General features: G+C 42.5%; 1 protein-coding gene across 4 annotated transcripts in view; it reads right to left on the reverse strand.

Annotated features, from left to right (window-relative positions):
- The window catches only part of Tbce (tubulin folding cofactor E), a 40510-nt gene that overhangs the window by 6062 nt on the left and 14930 nt on the right, over nt 1–19518 (reverse strand). For all 4 annotated transcript variants that reach the window (XR_003378517.1, XR_003378518.1, XM_005365429.2 and 1 more), the window contains exons 4-12: nt 14433–14618; nt 10153–10241; nt 6616–6715; nt 5696–5798; nt 4684–4760; nt 3110–3205; nt 2030–2094; nt 1881–1945; nt 1212–1352 (exon numbers count right to left, since the gene is read on the reverse strand). Coding sequence is in view for 2 of the 4 variants with exons in the window: in XM_005365429.2 (XP_005365486.1) it covers nt 1212–1352; nt 1881–1945; nt 2030–2094; nt 3110–3205; nt 4684–4760; nt 5696–5798; nt 6616–6715; nt 10153–10241; nt 14433–14618 (922 nt within the window). In the remaining 2 variants the exon portion in view is untranslated. The remainder of the gene's footprint in view (nt 1–1211; nt 1353–1880; nt 1946–2029; nt 2095–3109; nt 3206–4683; nt 4761–5695; nt 5799–6615; nt 6716–10152; nt 10242–14432; nt 14619–19518) is intronic.

Consider the following 19518-nt stretch of genomic DNA (forward strand, 5'->3'; position numbering starts at 1 on the left):
GAGTTCGAGACCAGCCTGGTCTACAAGACCTAGTTCCAGGACAGGCTCCAAAACCACAGAGAAACCCTGTCTCGAAAAAAAAAAAAAAAAAAAAAAGAGAGAGAGAGCTAATGCAGAACTGCATGGAGTTCAAAGCCAGCGAGGCCCAGAGACTCTTGTCTCAAAACTAAAATTCAAAGTAAATTTTACTTAAGAAAGACTAGTTATTATATAACCCTGAAAACTTATTTACATCCCCAAGAACTTGCACATTCTTCTACAGAACTAATATCCAGGGCCAGCAAGATGCCTTAGCAGTTGATACACTTGCCTTAAAGCCTAATGACCCCTGTTCAGTCCCTGAGATACATATGGTGGAAGGCGAAAACAAACTTCTGCCAAGTTGTCTTCTGATCTTCATATGTGCACTAGTATGCATGACCCTTTTCCTCCAAACAAGTAAATGTAGTTTGATTCTTTAAATTCTACCTTTTTAATTTTTTTTTAAAAAAAGATTAATTTTGGATTTTTGTTGCACTTATGTATTGCACCAACATGCCTATAGTGTCTGAGGAGGCCAGAAGAGAGCACCCCATCCCTGGGAACTAGAGTGACAGATGCTGTGGATCACTGTGTGGGTCCTCTGCAAGAACAACAAATGCTCCTAACCACTGAGCCATCTCTCTGGTATTCCACCCTGATAATATTTGCAGGTGCCTGGGTTCACCTCTCGTGTGTGCTATAACAGCTGAAATTTCAGTGTGCCTAAGCCTCAAAGCCTCACTGTTGGGAGCAACAAGGAGAGAAAGAGACGTGCTCTGAGCCTGTGTTCTTTCTGTTTCTTTCCAAAGATACGGGATAAAGTGGCTAACACTACCCCACCTTATCTTAAATGACCACTGTTGTTCAGGCAGCAAAGTAACAATGATTTGGCACTGACCTAAATATAACCTTTTTCCCTCCAAGGACTTGGCAGAGAATCCCAATAAACAAAACGCATCTGGTCATCACTTTGTAATCCAAATGTAATTTACTGTTACAGTTTTTATTACTTATTTTCTAGTCTTAAAAAAAAATTAAAACCTAGTGCCATGACACACCTGTAGTCCTAGCTACTCTAATGGCCGAAGCAGAAAGGATACTGAGTCCACAAGTTGAGGCCAGTAGAAGCAACAATGAGACCTCCTCTCCAGAAAAAAACCAAAGGGCGTAGTTAGGGTCCTAGTGCTTACCTCACTTCTGTTTAGGGTCTTCAGCTGGCCAATCTTGGCAATGATGATTTCCTTTGCTTTGTTTCCTTCAGTCAAGGGGTTTCTAGTACAGGACAAAGCCTGTAGGCTCTGTAATTTATCTAGCTCATTGATAAATGACCACTGAAACAACAAAAGGAAAAGCAACATGTGTCAGAACACATCTCAGATTACTTGGCCTAGCACATAAAGGTAAAATCGCCTTCCATCTGAGGTACCAGGTGCACTGGACACCAGTACCACCCATGTGAACTTGGTGCTCTTCTACATCTGTGTAAATAAAAGAACTCTAACCCTGAAAAGTTTCGCTTTGAGGAAGTATTATGCTTTTGTTTTAATGTTTTTTTAAGACTTATTTTATGTGTATGGATGTTCTGTCTGCATGCCTGTCTGTATACATGTGTGCAGTGAGCAAGGAAACCAGAGGAGGGCATTGGATCTCCTGGAACTGGAGTTACAAACAGTTGTGAGTAGCCATCTGTCTTTTGGGAATTGAACCTGAGTCTGCTGCAAGGGCAGCCAGTGCCCTTAACCACTGAAAGCCATCTCTCCAAACCCCTAGTTTAACTTTTTTGACAGAAGAAACCTTCAAACTTCGTGTGCAAGCGAAGACAAGCAGTATTGTGCCCTGCACACTGAGGCAGTTCTTACGTCTGATATTTTGTTGTCATTGACTACGAGGTACTGCAAGGACGGGAACATGGATGTTTTGCACCCTAGAACAATAAAAATAAAACTGCACAGTAGGAGTGAAAGAAATAGCTAACATAGGAAGAAGGGACATTAATAATGTTATTTACCAATTCCAGCATCCGGAAAATGTATAGAAGAAAGTCCAGTGTCAGAAATGAGTAGGTGTTCTAATCTGAAATTAAAATGTTACATTTGATTACACAGGACACTGAAGAGTTCTGAGGTATCTACTAGACTAGCAAGTCTTTTCCTCCACGTTAGATTTCCATCCTATTATGAAACACAAGGTCCAGAAGGAAGGCTGACACTATGATTTGCTCTTCCACATGCATGCCCCTCTAAGATTATGGAGTGCATCCTGTTCTGTCAGGGGCTAAGTGGGTCTCAAAAGAGGTAGATGGGGGTCTCACTTCCCCAAGATTAACAAATGAAAATGTAGGTGTCACCACCAGGACCAAGTCTGCAGCTACAAATGATCTAGTACCTAGGTCCACATAGTATATGAGGGACAAGTACATTCTCCAGATGAGTTCAAGTTGAAATTTTCCAAGGGACTTGCCCAGTTTAGAAACTATAATTTCTATCTATTCAAAAGGTGCATTTAACATATGACAGTTCATTCACTAAAATGATATGGATTGACTGGTGGCGGCGGCACACTCTTTTAATTCCAGCACTCAGGAGGCAGAGACAGGTGGACCTCTGTGAGTTCAAGGCCAGCTTGGGCTGCAAAGTGAATTTCAGGACAACCAGAGCTGTTACACAGAGAAGCCCTTGAAAAACTAAACAACAACAAAAAAGAAAATGATATGAACTTTAACAGGCAAATGTAGGTGGAGGCTGCTCATTCATTCCCAGATGCCCAGACCAGAAATAATCACACAGAAACTATAGTATTTGCAATACTATTTGGCCAATAACTTAAACATATTGCTAGCTAGCTCTTATATCTTAAATTAACCCATTTCTATTAATCTGTGTATCACCATGTGGTTGTGGCCTACCAGTAAGGTTCTATCTGGCGTCTGTCTCCTGCGGTGGCTACATGGCTTCTCCCTGACTCCTCCTCCTACCTCTCCTCCTCTGCTTGGAATTCCTGCCTTGCCCTATTGTGCTAAGCCACTGGCCAAAACAGCTTTATTCATTAACCAATAAAAGCAACACATAGACAAATTTTAGGGGATTACCTGGGAAGGTATGCTATGAGGCACAGCTGATTTTCATCAATGGCTGGGTTAGAGGAAAGGTCTAGTAACCTCATCTTCTGCAGGACGTTCGCTGGCCTGTATGGAAAGTACAATTTTCTCAATATGGACTAATCTCTTTTGTTTTCAAAGTTAGAGGCTTAAAATAAATGTACCAAGAGTTAGGGAGGAAGGAAGATGGATTTGCCCCCCCTCCCAAAAAAAAAAAAAACAGGATGCTGTGTTGAAATGTTGGCAAAATCTGGGTCCTTATCCTGCCTTTGATAAAGAAAGATGCCTCCACTTGCCTCCATAAATGAAACCATTCTATACAAGTCTTTACAGTCTGAACCAACTCAAAAATTTCCATCCTTAACTTTCTTTCCCATAGTTATTTAATGATTATCTAAAAAGGGAGATGATGGGCCAGACAGATGGCTCAGTTGGTAAAGGCATTGCCACACTCTAGTACAATAGCAGATATTACCAATTAAAGATTCTTCATTTGCTAGACACAGCTGTCCACACCTGCTTTCCCAACACGCAGGTGGTGAAGGCAAGGCTGAAGGTCATACTTGGACATAACTAGTTTGAGGCCAACTTGGGCTATAAGAGACCTTGCCTCAAAACAAACAGGACTAACAAGTTGGCTCAGGAAATAACAGTGCTTGCTTCACAAGTCTGGCAACTTGAATTCAATCCTTTGAGCCCACAGTGGAAAGACAGAACCCCAAAGATTGTCCTTCACCCACATACCCTTGAATTCACACATAAAATATCACATACATATACATGTATACACACAATTATAAATTAAGAAAAAAAATTATCATTTACTTACTTTAAAATTCTTGCAATACTAAAAAATGAACTCAGCATCTAAAGGGATGGTTCAGTGGTTCAAAGCATTGGCTGCTCTTCTAGAAAACTGAGATTTAATCCCCAGCACTCACATGGCAACTTACACCCTTTTACTTCAGAGCCCTAAGAGGACCAGCTATCCTCTTCTGGCCTCTTTGAGCACTGTGTATATGTGGTACATAGATATGCATTCAGGCAAACATACAACACATAAACAGTGTGTATCTTAAATTTTTAAATAAAAATTAACCTAGGGCTTTGCACATAGTAGGCAAATGCTCTACCATTAAGCTAAGCTACATCCCTCTGCCCTTGGTTTTTATGAGATAGGGTCCTGCTAAGTTGTATAGGATGGCCCTGTCCCCACCCCCCAAAAAAATAAGGAAAAAAAAGGGCCAGTACTCCAACGAGAATCAGAGAATCCAATACATGTAAGGAAAACTAGTAAATTCTAATACTTAAGTTTGATTGTCTATGAGAATCCAAACAATTTATACAAAGCTAATAAAAATCAAATATTAAATTCAGATGTCTTTGATGAGTTTCCTTTGGTTTGAGTAACATTTCAGTTGACAAACTAATCTGTAATACAATGAATAAGTAAGGAGTACTACTATAATTCATGCTTGCAAACCTTCATAAAAGTTAATTCCCAACCTGAGACTTTATTCAGAATAACCGAATAGCAATAGAATCACTGAAGCAAAGCCCATTACCTTTCTGAAATGGAAATACTGTTAGACTTGAGGTAGAGTTCCTCGAGAACTGGCCATGAAGGGGCACAGCGCAGCACCTAGAAAGGAAACTGAACTCAGTGTCTGGCAGCCTCTTCTGGCCATGCTCAGTCACATCACCACGGGAACTCCTGCCTTATGGACAGGTCATGCAAGCTGTACTCAGGCACCAAGTAGTGGTGCGGGAGGATGAAGGGCCATGTTGAAAGACTACTGGTAGACACACTTCTGCTACTATTAACCTGGCAGCTGAGTCACCACCCAGCTCAGGAAGTGTTCAAAGGAGCTGAGAATGCTGACGGACACCCACCTGTCTAGTGGCCTAAGCATAGGACAGGATGTGGTACTCACCTTCTTGGTTCTGATACCCACTTGGGCATGTGAAGGCTATGCTGAGCACATAAAACTCTCTCCATCAGTTCTTAGGTCTTTCCCAGTAAGCCTCACTGCCACCCCCATACAATTGCTAAGTGCTTTTCTGCCCCAGGCTTGGTATGCAACAGAAAAGGTAGACTGTCCAAAATCTGAGGCCGAGAAAAAGACAGAAACAGATGTACCAAATGCAATATGCCAAGGACACCTGTGGCTACTCCCGAACCAACCATACTAGGACAGTAGGTGACAAGCCTGCATACAGGGAGGTGAGACTCCACTTCATGATCTGCCCTAAGAACATCTGTAGGGAACCTGGGGGAGCCAGCATTATAGCTTTTAAAACTCCACATATTTGGTGCATGCCACTGTGAGCATCCATGTTCAAGACTCCAGAGCAAACAAATGAGCTAAGAGACAGGGACAGGCTGAGAAAGAAACATAGATTGCCAGATCAAAAATCCTATTTCACCAAAGGATTACTTTTCTCTGTAATGAAGTGTTGAACATTCTACTGTTTGGATAATAGGGTAATTGAAATGAAACCAGTTAGTCTTCAATTCCCTTTTAAAGCAAAACATTATATTCACTTATTAATGTGTAATAAAGCAAATATGATTACCTCAGCCCATGTTACTCCCATTTTATTTAGGACTAAAATCTTCAGATTAGAAAACGTTCCAACTGGAGTTGGTGAGTCAGAGGGAAACTGTAGTTTATTTTCACTGAGAAGAAAAAGAAGACATGAAGTACTTACTCCTACACGGCAGACCCAATACTCTGATTTCAACAGTCTGGGGTTTAACCTGATTTGAAAGGAGCTCTCTTCAAGGTAGGCAAAGAAGCTTCAGGTTTCCCCATACATTTGAGGTTGGCTTGGGCTCCCATACGTCAGAAGAGGAGACATAAGTGTTAAACCCATTTGCTCTATTTGAGGTGCCTTCGAGCTTGACTATCTGTTCCATTTGCACCTGCTTTAGCCTAGTAAAGCTTAACCTGCATATAAAATGCACTTAGGAATGCAAAAGGAGAAGGGTTGGGGGTGTGTTCAGTGATGGACGGCTTGAGAAACACAAAAACCTAGGCTTGGTTCTCAGCACCATCAGAAGGAAGGGAAGGAAGGAGGAATGGACCAGCCTAGTTGAGCCCTTGGAAAGTGAGATTAAACTAATCAACTATTTGGGAAGGTATCAGAAATGTAACATTAGTAAACAAAATAAAAAAAAACTTTATTAAAACTATATTAAACAATGTCCCATTAAACACTGATTCTAAATTTAAAAAAATCGTGTTCAGCACTAACCCCTCTCCTCCTCTGCTGGGATCACATATACCATAGTCCCTCTTTCACAGTCAGACTTTTAAGTTATGAAGATCTACTCCCTCCCACCTGATAAGGACACAGATATACTCCTTATTCATGCACCTCAAGGGACCATCTGAAGACTGTGCCCTGAAGTGAACATTTAGCAAAGTCCATTTAGGCAAAGCTTCCCGTAAAGTATCTGCCAGCTGTCAGAGAAGACAGTGTAGAGTCCATACCTGAGATCGAGATCCTCCAGGTTGGTGAGCTGCTCTGCAATAAGAACCACTTCATCCCAAGATGACAACAGGTTTTTGGACAAATTAACAACTCGAATATCTAAGACACATTTTAAGAAAAAGTAATTCCAAAAGACTCCTCAAAGACATAGAATTAGTAGCATTCTAATTCTGAAATGTGGATTTTGTTTTGTTTTTGAGACACAGTTTCTCTGTGAAGCCTTGGCAGTCCTGGAACTCACTCTGTAGAACAGGCTGACCTGGAACTCAGAGACCCCTGCCTCTCTTGCCACCACTGCCTGCCTTAAGTGGGGATTTTAAACTTCTCACTGTCTAGTCGGAAACTTTTTTCATGAATGCAAATGTTTTTATGTTTTAAATTATGTTAGCCTGGATATAGCTCAGTGGTAGAGTGCCAAAAGCCCTAAGTACCATTCCTAGCACTGCAAACTAAAACAAAGAAATATTATTACCCTGGTTTATCCAAAACCTAAAATAACTCATTTTCATGTGTCAAAACGTGAGACAAGCATCTTTAACCAAAGCAGAACCAAGTGTCATAATCAAACTTCTGCAGGACCAAAAAACAAACAAAAAACCTAGTAACAGACAACAACTGAAATACTGAGCACCACCATCAGGCCCTGCCTTCAGTGCTGCCTTAAAGCCACAAGCATGTATGCCTGTGCACACACCCACCCTTCTCTCCAGAGCACCATCCTAGGGGAGAATACAAGGGTAGCAGCAACACAGGCAAGAAAGAGGCTGAGAACTCAGTCTGCAATGTGGCTTCTTATCTGTGATTCATGACCACAAACTTAGAACAAGGTTCTGGGACCATCACATGCATGATGGCTTAAGGATCAACAGCCATGCTCTCAAGTGTAACATAGTCACAGACCAGCTAATAGAAGATATGTCTATGTGTTGCTATGGTTACCCTACAAATAGTTATCAAGGGCCAAGAAGACAAGTTTAGCAGGGAGACAATCCTTAAGCTAACACCTCCTGCAAGTCTGAGACTGCTCGTGTCAGAGTGGCAGGTGGGACAGGTAGGAAGGTGCGTGGCCATCCAGACAGAACTGAAAACAAAGTCAATGAGCACACTGAGCAGAAAACTGAGGGAATCCGGGAAATAGAACCTGGAAGAATCCTGTGGCATCCTGGACACAGCTCTGATTACAGCGAGGTGCTGAGGTCAGAGTGGAATCAGCCTCCTCCAGCCACCTGGAAAGATGGACAGGTATTCTCAAAATAAGGCATCTAGGCCAGTGGTTCTCAACTATCCTAACACTGTGACTTCAACATAGTTCCTCATGTTGTAGTGAACCCCAACCATAAAATTATTTTCATTGCTACTTCGTAACTATAATTTTTGCTACTGTTATAAATCATAATGTAAATATTTTTGAAGACAGGTTTGCCACAACCCCTAAGTTGAGAACTACTAGGCCTTAGAGACCAGGCCACATCATAAAGCACCTCCAGGTTGCTTCAAAGCCTGCTAGTCTGCCAGAAATGGGCACTCCTAGAGAGGCTGGAGCAGAGTAACAGGATCTGACCTAGGTCTCTGGAAAGTCACTCTGCTGTAAGGTTGAGCCGAGGACAGTAGGGAGACAAAAGAGACAAGTAGTCCCCTGTCTTAGTCAGGGTTACTACTGCTGTGATAAAAAACATGACCAAAAGCAACTTGGGGAGGAAAGGGTTTATTTGTTTTACATATCCTGAACCACAGTCTACTGAGGGATGTCAAAGCAGGAACTGGGTAGGAACTGGAAGCAGGAGCTGATGCAGAGGCCATGGAGGGATGCTGCTTACTGGCTTGCTCATGACTTGCTTAGCCTGCTTTCTTACAGAACCCAGGACACCACCCACAATGGGCTGGGTCCTTGGCCATCAATCACTAAGAAAATACCCTATAGGCCTTCCTACAGATCAATCTTATGGAGGCATTTTCCCAGCTGAGGCTCCATCCTCTCAGATTACTCTAGCTTGCATCAAGCTGACATAAAATTGGTCAGCACAGCCCCACAGCAGGCTTGGATCCACCTCAGCATGAGAGCAGGAGGAAATATCAGGCTGAGTACCCCAAGCTGAAAGGAGAGCCAGTCAGAAGGAAGTGAGGAAAACAGAGGCAGAGCTGTCCGGGCACATGGTACTGCTGTTTATTGGGTGCAGAAATTATGGTATAAGTAGGCTGGAGAGGTCTCGCTGTGGGACATATTGTTAGAGACAGAAATTAGACAGAAACAGTGCTAAATGAGCCACTGGGAGAACCGCAGGGAAAGACAAGAGCAGTGTGGGAAGGAAGAATGTTAAGTTCTAACTATGCCTCAATACGGTCTCCGAGAAGACACACTCTTTGCCAAAAGAAGGAACCTTCCATAAGACACAGAAAGCATTCACTCAGGGAAGAAGAAACCCACTAAGAATAACAGCTGCAGCTGATTTTTTTTTTTTTTTGAGACAGGCTCTCATGTAGCTCAGGTTGGCCATAACTCACTATGAAGCAGAGAATTACCTTAAATTCAAGATCTCCTGCCTGTGTTTAGTACTAGGATAACAGGCATGCACTGCCACACCCAGCTGCGGATTCACCTTTTCCACAGAAGAAAATCCAAGGCAACTGTCACCTGTACAAAGCAGCACGAGACAGTCAACCTGTCAGCCTCCACCCAAAGTCCCATTTGATATATCCCACAATACAAGCAGGAACATTAAACATAAGCCAAGCATAGACAGGTGAGTAATCTCAGTACTAGGAAGGAAGGCTGAGGCAGAGGGGCTGAAGCAATTTCAAGGCCAGCCTGAGCTACACTATAAGGCACTGTCTAAAACACACCAAAAAACCTCACAGACATGGAGAGCCTGTTTTATCACTCCAGGGCTCTGGCTGAAAATGAATCAATCTTAGGAGGAAGCAGGTGAGGGACTCCACAGGAGCACAGGGTAGGGAAGAAAGGCAGGAGGCGGTAAACCCAAACCTGCCAACTTGCCACCTGTGCCCAGATGCGTCAGCTCTCTCAGCCTTACTGGACGGCTTTCTTCACACTTGAAAGACAACTGATGAGACCCTGGGCATCCCACATACACTGAGAAATGACCAGAGACCAACACAGCAGAGGAAATGCTAACCAAGTCTGTCCCCTTGCTAGGGGCCACCTATGAATTACAACTCTCAGAGCTAAGCATGGTCACTCATACTGTAATTCCAGCACTTGGGGGAAGCTGAGGTAGGAGAACTTTTGAGTTCAAAGCTACTCTCAGATACATGGTGAGTTCAAGGCCAGCATGAACTACAGAGACAGAGTTAGACCCTATCTCAAAAAAAAAAAAAAAAAATCCTCCTCCCCAGCACCAGAAAACTATATTAAAGTATAATAAAAAATTTTCACACTCATTGGCTGTACTTGCAGGCAAAAGGGTCTGGGAATGTCCTTAACTGATGTGCATGTCCCAACAAGGGCATGCAACCAATGGTGTCGGGCACAGGCACCAACCAGATCCAAAATCAGGTTTCAGGAATGAAAAGGATACTGGGACAGGCTTCAGCAATTCTTCCTTGTTCACCAGCACAACTCACAGCACACTTCCACAGGGAAATGTCTTTCAGTGCTCTCAGCTGACTGCAGGAAAAACAGTTCATATGTATATGTGAGTCATATACTATCATGTCTACTGGCCCTTTAGAATCTTACACAAGTGCCGGGCGGTGGTGGCGCAGGCCTTTAATCCCAGCACTTGGGAGGCAGAGGCAGGCGGATCTCTGTGAGTTCGAGACCAGCCTGGTCTACAGAGCTAGTTCCAGGACAGGCTCCAAAACCACAGAGAAACCCTGTCTCGAAAAACCAAAAAAAAAAAAAAAAAAAAAAAAAAAAAAAAGAATCTTACACAAGTGCTAGTACCCATCACATAAATTAAGAAGCAGAGTGTTACAAAAAAGGAGAATGAAATGAAGCATCATAGCCATTAGAGGCAGCTGTAGTCATTGCTCCTCTCAAAAACATCCTGCTCTCCCCGATTCCTCAGCAACCTCTCCAGCCACTGTTGCTATGGACTTACCCTTGACTGTAAAACTCCGTGTCTCCAATTACTGTTTTATTGTATACAGATTCTCCTGTAACTTCTTCCCTCTGAAGGAAACTGTGAAGCAGTGGGATTCAGCTCCACTGATCTGGAACACTTGTTAGTGTTTTACTAGACCCAAATGAAGTTACTAATTCTGCTGACAGTTGGCAGTTCCCCAAAATGCTGAAATGACACTACTGAGAGCCTCCTGCCCAGTGAGACAGAGCCTCTCCAGAAACGTGTCTGAGGCATTGTGCCTGAGAGCTCTCACTGTGATTCTACATATGCAGGACTTGTGTCTATCAGAAAAGCCAATGTCCCGGAACTCAGAATCCAGAGCTGGGCTACCAGGCTTCAAGGCCCAGTCCCACCACCTTCCTTGGCACTAGGCAGGTGCCTCAGACGTCACAGTGGTAAAATGCTGTTGTGTGTACTTTAATTGTAGCAGCTTTATTCACACATTACCCAAAAGGCAGAAACAGCCCACGTGTCCAGAACAGATGAACCAAATGTGACGTCACATTTGAGAAGCAGTGTTTGGCCTTAAGAGGGAAGAAATTATGACATCCATAAATGGAGAGACCTTGAAAAGATTATTCTAATCAAAAAGATCAGACACTGGGGCTGGAGATATGGCTCAGTGGTTAAGAGCACTGACTGCTCTTCCAGAGGACCCAGGTTCAATTCCCAGCACCCACATGGCAGCTCACAACTGTCTGAAGATCCAGTTGCAGGGGATCTGACACCTTCACACCAATGCACATAAAATAAAGCATAAAAAAAAAGATCAGACAGTGGGACAAATACTGCACAAGGATCCCACCTGGTGATCCCAGAACAGACAAAGCGACAGGTAGAAAGAACATGGCTGGGAGGAGGAGGAGATAGGGAATTAGTGTTTATAGGGGATGGATTTTAGTTTGGAATGATGGAAATGCTCCAGGGACTGGTTTACATGATGTTTAGAGTTCACACTGCTAAGCCAGTTTACTAGAATTTTTAAAACATTAACAAATGACTTAGTATTTCTGAAGATCTCAAAATACTGCTTAGTACCAAATGGTTCATTTTCATTAATGTTTGTAAAAATTAACCAAAAACTGACAATGTTGAGGGGTAAACACAAGAGCTAAATGCATGGCAAAGGTGATTATAATCATCAAAAATAGGTTCTAGGGCAGAAGGCTCTCCCATTTGTTCAGCAGGCCCTGAGAGTTTCAGTAACGTTTCATGTTGCCTACATCAAAACGAGTATTTCCCAGTTCCAATTTTGTGTGTGGTTAGGGCCAAACAACCTCATAATGACTTAGGTGCTGCCAGTCTAGACCCTGAAATCACTCCTTCTGAACACCATTATGCCCATATTCTGCTCGCCATAATCTTCAGGAAGTACTTGCTTTGTATTTATTCTAGATAGGGTTTCTTGTGGCCTAAATTGGCCTTGAATGCCTGATCCTCTGTCTCCACCTTCCAAGTGCTGGGATTATAAACATGTGCCACCATGCCTAGAAATTCCTTGGTCTTTTAACACAACAACTGTTCATTTCAGTTTCTCAGAAACCTGCAACTCACTGAAAGGAACTGTTAATGTCATTCACACAGCTGTCAATAACTGCAGACCAGTAGTTTGTACGCTGAAAGAAGTCGCTGTTTCTGGGCCACTGTTTCTGGGCCAGTGTGTGGTGGTGCTTTAATCCCAGTACTTGGTACATGGAGGCAGGAAGGTCAAGAGCTCAGAGTCAGACCATCTGGATAAGATGACTCAGTGGATAAAAGTACTTGGACCTGGATTCAATCCCTGATACCAATGCCTACAAAAAGTAATAGGTGATGGCCCACATCTGTAACCCTAGCCTTCCTACAATGAGGTAGAAAAAGAGAATCACCAATCTCCAAAAAGTTGTCCTGGCCATACTCTCACACTGTGACAAGTGCATGCCTACTTCATACATATATCATACACACATACAGATAAAAACTTGAAATTTAAAAAAGCTGGGAAGTGGTGACTCACAACTTTAATCCCAGCACTTTGAAGGCTGAGCAGGTGGATCTCTAAGTTCAAGGTCAGCCTGGTCTCAGAGTGGGTTCCAGGACAGTAAATGTTATACAGAGAAACCCTGTTTCAAAAAAACCAAATCAAACCAACCACAACAAAAAAAGAGTTCAAGGCTAGCCATGAGATCCTTTTCTCAATAATAAAAATAATTAAAAAAATTAATCAAGATGCTATTTCCCTCTACAGTTCAAAGTGTGCCATGCTGGGATGTTGAGGAACAAGGTCTCTATAGCAGCATCAACCTAAAGCCATCTCCAGAAGAGCCAGGATACATGGGCTCATAATTGTTTCTCACTTTTATTGTTCCTGTGTCTCCACCCACCCCCAGACCCCTATTTTTAAAACATTTCTCTTATTGATTCCTTGGGAATTTCACATCATGCATTCCAGTTCCCCAGTCCCTCCGTATCCACCCCTCAACTCTGGACATCCCTCCCAGGAGCACACAGCCCCACCAGATTAATTTTAAAAAACCACCTCACTCCCCTGTCTTTCCAAAACTTCTTCATTCATCCTAGTGGCATGGGGAGCTGTAATGTGTCATACAGTATCCCCTTCTGTCCAATCAGCCTCACCTGAAAAGCGTTCATTGGTTCAAGGCCCACAGTACACCATCATGTACCCTCACCACCACACCACCCTCACTGACCCTCCTCTCAGATATCCTGCTGCTGCCCCGAGTCATGGAGAGCCTGTGGTTATTGCTCCACAGCACTAGTTCCTTTGTGTACTCCAGCAGGTCACAGATGGGGTAGAAATTACGGTGGGACAACCCAGGGCACAGAATGTGGGTCTGAGAGGTGGCTGAGCTGGTCATCTGGGTCACTGGGACTGGCCCCCTCAGGCGAGGGGCAGAGACAGATTTCCCACACCTAAAATAAGTCACTCAGGATCAGACTCCCGAAGTTTGGACCAACACAGGCTACTTAGTGGTGCTGAACCAAACTGCCTCCTGAAGACCATCATCACTCTGCTGGCCGTGGAGGTCACAGAGACGACCCACCACCCCCAAACAGAGGTCAGAACAACTTTGTAATGTCAGTTCTCTACTTCCACCCTTCTGTGGGTCCTGGAGCTCAAACTCAGGTCCCTAGGCTTACATGGCACACACCTTTACCCAGAGTCATCTTGACAGCTCCTCTATTTTTTTTAAAGATTTTTGTCTATGAATGTTTTATCTGCATGTATGTATATGTACCACCTGCATGCCTGGTACCTGTGGGGGGTCAGAAGAGGGCATCGAACCCCCTGGAACTGGAATTGTATAGGTAGTTTGAGTTGCTTTGCTATGTGAGTGCTGGCAACTGAAGCTGGGTCCTCTGCAAGAGCAGCAGGTGTTCGTAACCACTGAGTCCTCACTTCAGGGCACACTGCACACCTCCCCTTGTAATGTAACAGGAATTCATGTAGCCCAGGCTGGCTTTAAACTGACTGTCTACCCAAGGGTGATCACTGAACTCCTCATCCTCCCACCCCACCTTCCAAATGCTGTAAGAATGAACCACCACACTCCGCTAAACCGAGGGTTTTAATTTCCCTGAATAATCAGTGCTTGTGTTTGTTCTCCACATCTCAAGACACTGTGAAAAGGTGAACCAATATGGAAGCAAAGTTCCAAGCATCACCACACAATCAAGAACTTTAATCCCAATCTGTTGACTGAAAGTCAGGCTGCCACATCAGCTCTTACCTCTGCTTCTTTGTGATACTGTCAAAACCAACAGTTTGCACTTGTTTACTTCCAACTTTTAAGGAACTTGATTTTCCGTCATCATCAGATCCATCTTCTAACACATAACGCTTCTTAAGAGCAGTAAGAAAGTCTACTCCAAAATTAACTTTGTTTGGACGAACAAAGGAGCCTCCTGTTGGGTGCCTGAGAAGGGAAAGAAATTACTATACAAATATCATGAGCATGGTGACATAGGCTTGTCAATCCCAGATATTTGGGAGGCTGAGGCAGATTCCGGACCAGACAAGAATACATAGTGAGACCCTGTCTTTTTTTTTTTTTTTTTTTAAAAAAAAAAAAAAAAGGAAATACTAGGCCAGCCTGGTCTACAAGAGCTAGTTCCAGGAAAGGCTCCAAAAAGCTTCAGAGAAACCCTGTCTCGAAAAACAAAAACAAAAACAAAAACAAAAAAAAGGAAATACTTTACATTGTTGGATATCACTTTGTTATTTAATCAAGAAATATTAATATGGCCAGGCAGTGGTGGCACATGCCTTTAATTCTAGCACTTGAGAGGCAGAGCACATTGAGTTCAAGGCCAATGTTGTCTACAGAGTAAGATCCAGGACAGCCAAGACTACACAGAGAAGCCCTGTCTTGAGGGGAAAAAAAAAGAGAGAGTGGACTGGAGAGGTGGCTCAGGGCACTGGAAGCTCTTCCAGAGGTCCTGAGTTCAATTCCCAGGAACTACATGGTAGCTCACAGCATCTATAATGAGATCTGATGCCCTCTTCTGGCATGCAGGAATATATGTAGGCAGAACACTACATATACAATAAATAAATAAAACTTAAAAAAAAAAAGAAACCAAAAAGTAATGTGTATTTTAAAACTTTTAAAACTATTTTTATTAGATGTATGTTACTGGGGATTGAACTCAAGACCCTACACATACACATTCTACCTATGACATACATCTACAGGGTCTCAGTAAAACACTTAGTTACTCATCTGCACGTCTATGTGAGCACATGAGTGCCATGGCACATATATGAAGGTCAGAAGATAGTTATCTCCTATATGTGTGTCCTAAGGGATCTAATTCAGGTCATCTGGCTTAGCAGCAAGTGCCTTTACCAGCTGAGTTATCTCACGGGCCCAGACTCTGAATTTTCTATACTCCTGCTTTAGCCTCCAGAATAGATTAAGATAATGCCGTGGCATTATGCCCAGCAGTTACTGTATTTAATTCACATATTTGCTCTGTTAATACAATACGTTTTGTTTTCTATGTTCTTGAGACAGTCTCCCTCTGTAACTCAGGCTGGCCTGAAATTCACTATGTATCTCACGCTAACACTAAACTCGGCCTCTCAAGTGCTGGGATTACAGGAGTGAGCCACTAGACTTAGCTATTTACTACTTTTAACTAATATCTTTTTTTTTATGTATATGAGCATGCAAGTATGTATGTGCACCACGTGTGCAGTCACTGCAGAAGAGCCAGAGTCCCCAGAACTGGAGTTACAGGTGGTTGTGAGCCACCATTTGGGTGCTGGGAACTGAACCCTAGAGTCTTCTCCCTCCAGCCCCCTGTTTACTACTTTTTAAAGTATATTTTATGTGTCCCAAAAAGATCCAGAATAGAGAAGATGGGAATTAAAAACCTGACCTAGCATACACTGCATAAAACTGTAAAATCTAAGGTGGACCTTCAAGGACAAATAAAATTTGGTTTAAAAAAAGCTAAAAAAAATTCTTTTTTCATAAATGTTGAAAATATTTTTTTTTAAGGCTGGAGGTAGAAGAAGAGGAAGAAAGAGAGGTAGCTCAAATGCTAATTGATTTTAATAATAAAAACTCAGAGTCAGCTGTCAGGGGGTGAAAGCGGAAGGATCAGATAAGGAGAACAGCCAGTCACTAGAATTCTTACCTCTACCAATGCTCAGACCAAAAGGGCAATCCTGTTCTCAGACTGACTGCAATGGGCTCCTGTCTCCTTCTACCTTATATTCCTCTCTTTGCCCAGCCACATCACTTACTGTCTTCACCTCCCTGATGTGGGAGTGTCTTTATCTATCTGCTGCTTTCATTGGTTAATTAATAAAGAAAACTGCTTGGCCTGATAGGGCAGAATTTAGATAGGTGGAGTAGACCGAACAGAATGCTGGGAGAAAGAAGCCGAGTCAGGTAGACGCCATGTCTCTCCTCTCCAAGATGGATGCAGGTTAAGATCCTTTCTGGTAAGCCACCACCTTGTGGTGCTACACAGATTATTAGAAATGGGCTAATCAAGATGTGAGAATTAGCCAGTATGAGGCTAGAGCTAATGGGCCAAGCAGTGTTTAAAAGAATACAGTTTCCATGTAATTATTTCAGGTAAAGCTAGCTGGGAGCCGAGCTGTGGGAAGCAGCCCGCTGCTCCTATTACACCTCCCTGGTGCTGGGATTAAAGATGTGAACCATCATCATCACCTAGTTCTGTTTATCTTTTAGACTGGATCAATCTCAAGTACCCCAGGGTGGCCTTGAACTCACAGAGATCTGTTTGCCTCTTTCTCAGGAGTTCTGGGATTAAAAGTATGTGAAACCACTGCCTGGCTTCTGGTGGCTTACCTCTGCACTCTGATCTTCAGCCAAGCTTTATTTGTTAAAACACAAACCAAATATTACCACAGGAAGAGAGAGAAGAAAAGACAGATTTTGCTGGGCTGGCCAAATGGCTCAGTGTACCAGTAAAGAGTTTCTTGTGTCAGCCTGGTAACCTCAGTTCAATCCCAGGTCCCATGTAAAGCTGGAAAAAAAACTGACTCCTTAAAGCCGTCCTCCAACTTCAACACATGCACAGAGGCACAGAAGTCACACACATACATCATATGTACACATAATAATTTTTAAAATTAAATCTTAAATTGGGGCTGGAGAGATGGCTCAGCGGTTAAGAGCATTGCCTGCTCCTCCAAAGGTCCTGAGTTCAATTCCCGGCAACCACATGGTGGCTCACAACCATCTATAATGAGGTCTGGTGCTCTCTTCTGGCCTGCAGGCATACATGTAGAAAGAATATTGTATACATAATAAATAAATAAATACTTTTAAAAAATCAAATTAAAATGCTAATGTTTACATGTAAAGTATTAGAATTAGAAATAGGAAATTTCATTTTTCAAACACACCAATCTATATTAAAAAAAAAACAACAAAAAAACAAAAACTGCAGGCTAGAGAGAAGTTTCAGCAATTAAGAGCATTGGCTGTTCTTCAAGAGGACCAGGGTTCAGTTCCCAGCAATCACCAAGCACGTGATGCTCACAACTGTCTATAACTCCAGTTCCAGGGGATTCAACACCTTCACGTAGATACACATGCAGGCAAAACACCAAGGCACAAAGCACATAAAATATAACCAAATAATTGGCAGGCAGTGGTAGTACATGCCTTTAATCAGGAAGCAGAGGCAGGTGGATCTCTGTGAGTTCAAGGCCAGCCTGGTCTAGAGTGAGTTCTAAGACAACCAAAGCTACACAGAGAAACCCTGGTCTCGAAAAACCAAAAAAAAATGAATGAATGAATGAATGAATGAATGAATAGTAATAATAATAAATAAAATAAATAATTTTAAAAATAAAAATTTAAAACTAAGCTATAATTTTAAGCAACAGTACATTTTGCCAGGTGTGGTGGCACATGTATTCCACATGAGCATTCAGGAAGCAGAGACAGGTATGTCTCTTTGAGTTCAAGTTAAAGGCTATCCTAATCTACATAGCAAGTTCCCGGTTAGCAAAGGCTATATAGAGAGACCTTGTCTGAAAAAAGAAACAAAGAGAGAGAAGAGAAGAAAAAGGAAAAGAAAAGAAAATGCATTTAAGGAATGATAGAGGAGAAAAAACTGAAAATCACAAATAGGGTACTGGGAAGACACTCAGTGGATGTGCTTGCTGGGTAACATGAGGTCATGAGTTCAGGCCCCCAGAATGCACATAAAGACTGGTCACTGTTGACACATACCTGTAATCCCAATACAGAAACATGAAGATCCATTGGGGCTTACAAGCCTGCTAGTCCAGCCAGTTAGTGAACTCTAACTTTAGCGACCCTGCCTCAAAATACAAGGTGGAAAGCAATAGAGGGAGATACCAGATGCTGACCTCTAGTCTCTGTGTGTATGCACATGCATGAACATTTAGGATAAAAATATATTTGTGATTGTTTTTTCTGAGACTGTTCTACTCCTTAGCCCCGACTGCCTTGAACTCATGATTATCTTGCCTCTGCCACTGTAGTTTTGAGATTACATGCACTTAGCCTAAATTCACACTTCTTACAGCAATGATAATGAGCTAGTCAAAAGGAGATGTTTATTACTTTTGGTTGCAGGCAGATGAGTAGTGTGTAATTGTGTCAGGAAGCTGCGAAGTGGAGCCTATACCTGTTATAGATCAAAGATCTCAATCTTTGGTGAAACATTCTCAGCAGTTTTATCAAGAAACCAAACATCCCAGTGATAAGGAATACTAGCCAAATGAATGCCCATCAATAATAAATCTCCAGAAGATACACTGATTTTAACATTGATTTAGACAGACCATTGTAATATTGTAAATTTGTCAAGATGGTTTGTGAAACTCAAATTCTGAACCCATGAGGAAAATGGAGCAGGATTAAGTACTCTCATCCCATTGGCCCCCAGTGCTCAGAACCTCAGAAAACCTCACAACTTGGGACATCTTAAAAAAAAAAAAAAAACTAAAGAAATTTATAGTGGTCTTTACTCTGAGCACTCAGGAGGCAGAGGCAGATAGATATATATCTCTGTGAGTTCATGGCCCACCTGCTCTATAAAGTATGTTCCAGTCCAAAAAAGAAAGAAACCAAGAGCTAGCCAAGGCATGATGATGTACACCTATCATCCCAGAACTTGAGGGGTAGAGGCAGGAGGATCTCAAGTTTAGAAGCAGCCTTAGCTATGCAGCAGGTTAGAGGCCAGCCTATACAACACAACAAAAACAAAAATGGGGGCTGGGGTACAAGGTGGCTCAGTGGGAAGAGTATTGCTGTGTAAACATTAGCACTAGTATCACACCACATAAACCTATAATCC

Source organism: Microtus ochrogaster, unplaced genomic scaffold (genome assembly GCF_000317375.1).
Source record: "Microtus ochrogaster isolate Prairie Vole_2 unplaced genomic scaffold, MicOch1.0 UNK2, whole genome shotgun sequence".
Lineage (NCBI taxonomy): Eukaryota > Metazoa > Chordata > Mammalia > Rodentia > Cricetidae > Microtus > Microtus ochrogaster.